At 40.1% G+C, this 8,841-nt stretch overlaps 1 protein-coding gene across 1 annotated transcript; it reads left to right on the top strand.

Annotated features, from left to right (window-relative positions):
• The first annotated feature begins 1,806 nt into the window (after positions 1 to 1,806).
• LOC143617341 (uncharacterized) lies at positions 1,807 to 8,544 on the top strand. Its single transcript, XM_077089934.1, has 3 exons — positions 1,807 to 2,058; positions 2,173 to 2,459; positions 8,517 to 8,544. The coding sequence occupies exons 1-3, from the start codon at positions 1,807 to 1,809 to the stop codon at positions 8,542 to 8,544; spliced, it is 567 nt and encodes a 188-aa protein (XP_076946049.1).
• Positions 8,545 to 8,841: the final 297 nt, after the last annotated feature.

The raw sequence follows: 8,841 nt of genomic DNA, 5'->3' as shown, positions 1-8,841 counted from the left end.
CACTTTATGTTTTCAATCGTGATCATGTCCCCTTTGTGATAAGGATATGGTTGCATCCCTTAGGATGTCACACAAGTCATGGTGGTTCATGCAACGTGTGACTCCGACCCTCTATGTTTTACAATGTGTTTTAGCCAATAGTCTGTCAAGTCGTGGTGATACACGAATACCCAACTTTTGGTTTGATTTATTTTCGAAATTTCGATTTTATGTTGGAACATAAGAGTCCATGGTGATTCATGAAAACTCTAATTTCCTCACAACAATTGGTATATTTATGGTTTTCATATTTTAACAAACTTTAACAAAGATTTCTTTTCTTTATATATATCATGCACTATTCCTAGTCTCACGATTTTCGTTACTCTTGTTCGCAGAATGGCATCCCACAACCTTAAGTGCCGATCATCTGGAACCTCTAGCAGCAAGATAACTTCTCAGATCACCAAGCACCTGACAGCGGTCCTCCCTAATATCATGGCCCAGATGCACCAGAACATCATGGATAACGTTAACCCTCCTCCTCCCCCACCTTCAGCTCCCGTTGTGACCTTTAAGAACTTTATCGATGCCAAACCTACCTATTTCGATGGAACTCAAGGTGCCACTGCCCTACTTCAGTGGTACGAAAAAGTGGAAAGCGTGTTTTACCAAATCGAATGTCTTGATGATAAGCGAACCCGATTCGCTACGGGTATGTTCGAGAAAGGCGCTCTTACATGGTGGGTCAAGGAAAAGTCGACCCGTGGTGTTCAAGCTGTGATGGCCTTGCCATGGAACGAAATGAAGGATCTCATGACCCGACAGTTTTGTCCTCCAAGTGAGCTTATGAATTTGGAGGCTGAGTTTTGGAACCTCAAGCAAGAGGGTGGTGAGCACTCCGCTTACACCTCTCATTTCAACGAACTTAGTGTGTTGGTGCCGCATCTTGTTACCCTACTTCGCGTGCTATCGAGAAGTACATTAGGGGACTACCGAGACAGATCCAAGACAGTGTTTTCAATAGTTTTCCTAAAGAACTTGGCGACGCAATCAATCTGGCCGCTACATTAACCGACAACCATGTCAAAGCCAGGACTTTGACACTGAAATCATCCAAGAAACCGATCGAAAAACCCGTTGCTGAACCAAAAGAAACCAAGCCCGGACCATCCAAACCCGCTTACTCTTCCACCAATCACCGCGAAAGAAAACGCAAGAACTACGCGCTAACCCAACAAGCTGCACCCCAACCCCAAACCAACCCCGCACCACCTTTCAAGAAGCCTTACAATGGACCCCATCTCCATTGCACCACTTGCCTTCGTCACCTTGCGGCAAATTCCACTTGCCGCCAATGCAACCGTTGTAACCGTTTCGGGCATTTTAGTACCACCTGTCATGAAACCACCATAGCGGCTCCCCCGAGTGCTGCTCAACCAAATCCCCGACCCGTGCCATATGTCTAACCCGTTAACCAAATGCGGTCATGCTATAATTGTGTGAACTTGGCTATTTTCGTAGTGCGTGTCCACGACTAGCAAACGTTAACACACTTCGGCTAGATCTTGCTCCGCAATTTCAACTCCAAGCATACCAAGCCTACCAAGCTATCCAACCGCAAATCCCTCAATTGGTGGCTACTCAACCACTAGCTATCCAAGCACCCGCACCTCAAGAGGGTCAAGCCATTTAAGCTCCTCAAGATAACCATGGGCGTGCTTTCATGATGAATGCCCACCATGCGCAACAAAACGGCATGTGGTGAACGGTACATTTCTTGTAGACGACCACTTCGCATCTATATTATTTGACACCGGTGTCGATATGAGTTTTGGGTCTTTTGAATTTGAGTCCTTGCTTGCTAAACCTCGGTCTAAACTTAAGAGCTCGTACACTGTTGAAGTAGCGAATGGTAAATCCGTGATGATCGATTCTGTTATTCGAAGTTGCAAGATGAATCTTAATGGCCACACATTCTCAATCGACCTCATCCCGATGCAATTGGGAAGTTTCAACATCATAGTATGCATGGATTGGTTGTCCTCTCATCGTGCCAAAATTGTTTGCTTCGAGAAGGTCATTCGTATTCCGATTGCCGATGGTCAAAATCTTCGTGTTATTGGTGAAAAGCCTTCTCCTTCGAGCCTTAACCTCATAACTTTCTTTCAAGCCCAAACATATTTGTGCAAGAAATATGTTGCATTCGTGGCTCACATTGTTGAAAAGAAGGAGCAAAAGATTGAAGACATTCCGGTTGTTCGTGAGTACCCCGAAGTGTTTCCCAATGACGTTTCTGGTCTTCCTCCCGTTCATGAAGTTGAATTCCGCATTGACCTTGTGCCTGGTGCAACTCCGATTGCAAAGGCTCCTTACTGTCTTGCACCCTCCAAGATGCAAGAATTGTCTACCCAACTCCAAGAAATTTTGGAAAAAGGGTTCATCCGCCCTAGTTCGTCTTCATGGGGCGCACCTGTTTTGTTTGTCAAGAAGAAAGATGGTTCCTTCCGTATGTGTATCGACTACCGCGAACTCAACAAGCTTACGGTCAAGAATCGTTACCCCTTGCCTCGCATCGACGATCTCTTCGATCAAATTCAAGGAGCTTCTTGCTTCTCCAAGATTGATCTTCGTTCGGGTTATCATCAACTACGCGTGCATGAAGATGATGTACCCAAGACCGCCTTTCGGACTCGATACGGACATTACGAGTTTAGGGTTATGCCCTTTGGGTTAACCAATGCACCCGCGGTATTCATGGACCTCATGAACCGCGTGTGCATGCCATACTTAGATAAATTCGTGATTGTCTTTATTGATGATATTCTCATATATTCTAAGTCCAAAACCGAGCATACAAAGTACCTTCATTCCATCCTTGATCTCTTGAGGAAGGAACAACTTTACGCGAAGTACTCGAAGTGTGAATTCTGGTTGAGCGAAATCCCGTTATTGGGGCACATAGTAAATGAAAAAGGTATTCACGTTGACCCCGCAAAGTCGAAGCCATCAAGAATTGGAAGACTCCAACCTCTCCTACCGAAGTTCGTTCGTTTCTTGGTCTCGCGGGTATTATCGTCGCTTCATCCTCAATTTTTCCAAGATCGCTTTGCCCCTAACCGCTTTGACTCACAAGGATAAGCCTTTCGTGTGGGGATCAAAGTAAACTCTCAAATGTATGCTTTGCGATGCGCCGATCCTTGCTCTCCCCGAGGGCAACGAGTACTTTGTTATCTATTGCGATGATTCTAACCAAGGCCTCGGTTGTGTCCTTATGCAACAAGGTAAAGTCATCGCCTACGCTTCATGGCAACTCAAAGTTCATGAACGGAATTACACGACGCATAATCTCGAGCTCGGTGATGTTGTTTTTGCGTTGAAATTTGGAGACATTACCTTTATGGCACAAAATGTGGTATTCACCGACCACAAGAGTCTTCAACACATTTTTGACCTAAAGGATTTGAACATGCGGCAACGTCGATAGGCCGAATTAGTTAGTGATTACGACAGTGAAATTCGCTATCACCCTGAGGAGTGGGTAAAAGAATGCGTTTTTAATGTCTAATATCGTGTGTTTTAGCTATTTATATATATCAAACACGATTACTTTGAGATCTTTTATGATTGCAGGTGTGTTTGTGCTTAATGGAGCCAAATGGAGCTTAATGGAGACTATTAGGATGATACTTGAAAGTTAGAACGAAGATGAATGAGGCTGATAGTCAAGATATGGAGAAAAAATGAAGAAGACCATACAGGCCGCAAATGTGCTGTAAGGACCGCAATTTGTGGTCCTGTCTGGTAAGAGAGGTCGCATGCAGGGGCGCAGATCAGGGAATTTTGGTAAAGGAGGCCGCAAGTTGTGGTCCTCTGAGCACAAATTGCGGCCTAGCTCGTAAAAAGACGCGGATTTTAGGTTTTTGCCTCCATATATAAATATAACCTTAGGGTTACGAAAAGGGAAGCTCTCCCAGCCGTTTTTGGGTATTAGGAAGCCATTTTCCACCATCCCAATACCTACTAATCACCACAACCATCCATGATTTCATCCTTCCACACCATAATCAAGCTATTCAAGATGAAGATGCAAGGCTAAAGCTTCTGTGACCATCTCCGGGAGTAGGGTTGTGTTTGTAAGCAAGACCTTTTGTATTTTGAATCTTTGCATTGGAACTATAGTTGATTAGTCATTCGGTTGATTAATCTTTTGCGTTTGTTTGTGCATTCAACAGTTTTTCGTAATTGAATGTTTTGTGATTTTATCAGTTAATTGATTTGTAGTCATCAACTTTTAGGATTAGGTTCTTAGAGTCATTGACCCATTTATCTCTAGCCATTAAATCACTTACATTTATCAAATCCTAAAACTGGTAATCAATTAGGTTATTATTCAACCAAACCAATTGTTCAGATCAAGTTTTGTCAATCAATAAGGTCAAATATCTAGTCTTTTGATTATAGGTGTAAGCAAACGAGTTTTCCAAATAAGTTTAATCAATTGGTCTAGTTGCTTCACAACCTGAAACCTGGAGTTTGGTTACTTTTCTTTTAATTATTTCACAACTAAATTAATATTTAATCTGCTTGACCTCGTTTGCCCGCCTAGCATAATTATTTATTAAACATTAAGCTCGATTAGCACTTTCCACTGATTCCCTTTGGATTCGACACCTTACTTGCCCTAGCTAGTGAAGGTAATTTTTATAAATGTTTTTGATTGATCTTTCAACATCGATCATACCCCGGTAAAGCGAATGTTGTAGCCGATGCACTTAGCCTAAATACTCATGTGAAATCAATCTTGCTTCATAGTGTGACCGTCCAAACAGATCTCCAACTCTAAATCTTTGAAGCCCAACATGTCTCGGTCACCGAGGGTAATATGCATGACGAAATGTCCTGTGGCGCGGAGCTTCAACTCGAAACTAAGCGTGATGGTTTGTTGTATTACCTTAATCATTTGTGGGTTCCCAATCGTGACGATCTTCGTACTTTCATTATGGACGAAGCTCATAAGTCACGATATTCTATTCATCCCGGTGCGGATAAGATGTATTTCGACTTACGGTCCACATTTTGGTGGACAGGTATGAAGAAAGACAATGCATTGTACGTCGCAAAGTGCCTTACTTGCACAAAAGTTAAAGCCGAGCATCAGCGACCATCTGGTTTACTCGTGCAACCGCACATCCCGATTTGAAAATGGGAAGATGTGACCATGGATTTCATATTCAAACTCCCAACCACTCGAAACCGCCACGATGGAATTTGGGTTATTGTTGACCGTTTGACTAAGTCCGCGCACTTCATTCCGATCAATGAAAAGTTCTCGGTTAATCAACTCGCTCAAATCTATCTTCAACGTATCGTGTGTCGTCATGGTGTACCCTTGCGTATTATTTCCGACCGTGATAGTCGTTTTACTTCTCGCTTTTGGTCATCTTTGCAAACTGCGTTGGGAACTCGTTTAGACCTTAGCACCGCCTATCACCCTCAAACCGATGGCCAATCTGAGCGAACAATTCAAACGCTTGAGGATATGCTTAGGTCTTGTGTTTTGGATTTTGGTGGAAACTAGGATTATCATCTTCATTTGATTGAGTTCTCCTACAATAACAGTTTTCAAACGAGCATCGGTATGGCTCCATTTGAAGCACTCTATGGTCGTAAGTGTCGCTCTCCGATTTGTTGGAATGAGATTGGTGAAACCCAAATCACCGGTCCCGAACTAGTCCAAGAGACCACTGATAGAATTGCGCAAATTCGACAAAATCTTTTAGCCACTCGTAGTCGCCAAAAGAGCTACGTGGATAATCGTCGACGACCTCTTGAGTTCTATGTTGGTGATCGTGTCCTTCTCAAGGTATCTTCTTGGAAGGGTGTTGTTCGTTTCGGTAAGAAAGGTAAACTATATTCTCGATATGTTAGACCTTTCAAAATTCTCGATCGTGTTGGTAGCGTGGCCTATACTCTTGAACTTCTGCAAGAACTCGCGAATATTCATCCGACGTTTCATGTGTCGAATCTTAAAAAATGCTTATCCGAGGAAAATCTCCACATACCACTTGACGAAGTGCACATCGATGAGTCTACGCATTTTGTTGAGAAGTCGGTTGAAATCATGGACCGCATGGACAAAGAGACCAAACGTAGCCGTATACCTTTGGTAAAGGTTCGTTGGGAATCTAAACGAGGCGCTGAATTTACTTGTGAGCGGGTAGACCAAATGCGAACTAAGTATCCCCATTTGTTTGATACGGATTCTTTAGCCTAATTTGGGACGAAAATTTCAAAATTAGGGAATGCTGTGACATTCGTCAATTTTCGATTCGTATTTGTGTTTGTAAACCCGACCTGTTGGGTCATTTCGTTGTATTATTTATCATTAATAAAGTATCCCCGACATTTACTGTTCAATATTCGATGTTCGTTGTTATTCAAGTGTTTATAAATTTCCAAGCCTTAAAGTAATCGAGCCGTACGGGTTAAGCGCGTAAATAATATAAAACCGAAAACTATTTAATCTAATTATAAAGTTTAGGGTTGAAAGTGTAAACTCCAAAAACTATATTTGACTTAAAAGGCATTTACATTATCATTTAAATGGTTATTGAAACTTGAGGGACCTGAATGTAAATTATTCAAAATATAATATATTAAATAATATAAACTAACCCTACCCGCACCCCACCACCCCACGCTTTTCCGGCCACACCTCCGGCCGCCGGAATCGGCGCCAGAGGTAGGCCAATCCCCGTTTAACGTATTTTAACCCAAATTAAATATATAAAAACGATTTGCCGTCAATACTAAACAATATCCAACAACTTAATTGCGTTTATTCACCGCGGATTGACCCGTAATCGTCGCCGGATTTCACGGGATTCACCATTTATGGAGTTAACGCGTACACACTATAATTGATAGTTTATAGGACCCTAAGCTTCATTACAACTTGCTCATTCTCTCCAATCCCCCTCTAATACACGGATTTCTCTGTAATTGGGAGTTTTTTGTTAATTTTCCGACGACCTTAATCTCGGCCAAATAAAAACATTATAAGGTAATTGATATATGGATTCTAATGTCGTTTAACCTGTAATCAAAACCCCTAAACTTAATTGGACAAACATGGAACGGATTACTCAATTGCATTCTAGGGTTCATCTTGAAGAAGAGCCTGAAATATTATATATATATATACATATATATATATATATATATATATATATGTTTTCTTAAGCCTTTAACGAATGTTTCATGTAGCTCAGTTGGTTATGTCTGTGTGTTGTAAAGCACCAGACCCGAATTCGAAACCCGGGTCAAGCGCGATTCTTTTTTATATAACCTGTTAGTATTATTATTTGTAATAATTAAAACCATTACAATCTGTTAATATATATATATATATATATATATATATATATAATTAAAACGGTATTCAAAATGAATATGAAGCCTAGAGAAACTGGTTAACACACAGAGTTTACAACATAAGGACCCGGGTTTGAAACCCGGGTCAGACAATATTTTTTTTTATTATTTAATATCAGTTTATTAATATTAATTAACCTTTTTAATCAATTAAAAATCAAAATAAATTTATAAAAACCTTTTTAAATTAAAGAAAAATTATGTAGATTAACTATAAAATATATCTCACCATTTTAAACTTAAAAACCAAGTTTCTCGTTTTTGTAAGCCACTATTAAAAATTGATTATTAAACGTAAAGTAAACTTTAAATTCCTCAAAATCGTTTTGGCAACGCAATAATTATAATTGTAACTTATATTCAATAGTTCAAGATTTTCGAACATATAAACTTCGCTTTCTCGCTGTTAAAATACTTAAATCATATTAATAACCTATTTTCATTAAAACATAAATAATAATATATAATCAAAGAATATAAAATAATATAAAATAACTGCTTATAAGTTAGACATTAAAAACAACCACGTACGACTATCGATTATGTCTTGTTTTTACTCAATTTAGTTAGCGCGGATCGCTTGCTCGGCTTACGTGACGAGTTCGGTTGTGATTATTCTCAAACGCTTTCAAGTACTTATTCCCTTTTTGCCTCAATCATTAAGGTGCGTTTTCACAACCCCTTTTTAAATGTTTTAATGTTTTGGGGTGGCTTATGTATCCACTATAAAATTTCAAGTATTATTACTTTTACTTATAAACTACAATTCAATCATGGACTTGTATGCTTATTTGTTTAATTGCTATATACGTGGAATTCAAGTGGTTGCCTCATTTAGTATGATCATACGCCCCCTTTGCACTCAGGTCCATTTGTATCGAGTGGGAAAGGGACCTCATTATCCCAGTACGTTGGTAGCCCCAACTGGAAAGGATGTTCGTTTGTTCTTTACACTCAGGTCCATTGCATCGAGTGTAAAGAACCCTTATGTGATTTTCACAAGTTTTTCATGGAATTTAATGGATTTTAAGTAGTATTTAAACTGTGGAAATCTCACCAGCTATATTTATAGCTGACTATATTTTATACATATGTTATAGGTACCGTGAAAAGAGGATGAAGGAATAGAAGACGCTTAGAATACCTAGGTTATTTAATAAACGAGACATTTGTTTTTATTATTGTTCATCTTTGATTTAAACTTGTATTGTTTACTTGATTGAACTTGTGTACTTGGCTATTTAAAATTAATGTTATTATGGTCACTTAATAGTGCCACGTGAGTTTGAGTAATCTGTACGTCACACTTGGGCGTTTTCCGCTTTAGCCGGGGTGTTACATACGGGGTAGTAGTGATTCTAGGGGTAGGCGGAACAGATCGTTGTGGAGCACCTTGAGTACCGGGCGGTATATGGCAAGTGTTAG

This window comes from Bidens hawaiensis, unplaced genomic scaffold (genome assembly GCF_021521415.1).
Source record: "Bidens hawaiensis isolate Kalapana, Puna unplaced genomic scaffold, B.hawaiensis_p1.1 tig00053977_1, whole genome shotgun sequence".
In the NCBI taxonomy this organism is placed as follows: domain Eukaryota; kingdom Viridiplantae; phylum Streptophyta; class Magnoliopsida; order Asterales; family Asteraceae; genus Bidens; species Bidens hawaiensis.
The sequence above is the reverse complement of the archived record's forward strand: the minus strand, read 5'-3'. Positions and strand labels throughout refer to the sequence as shown.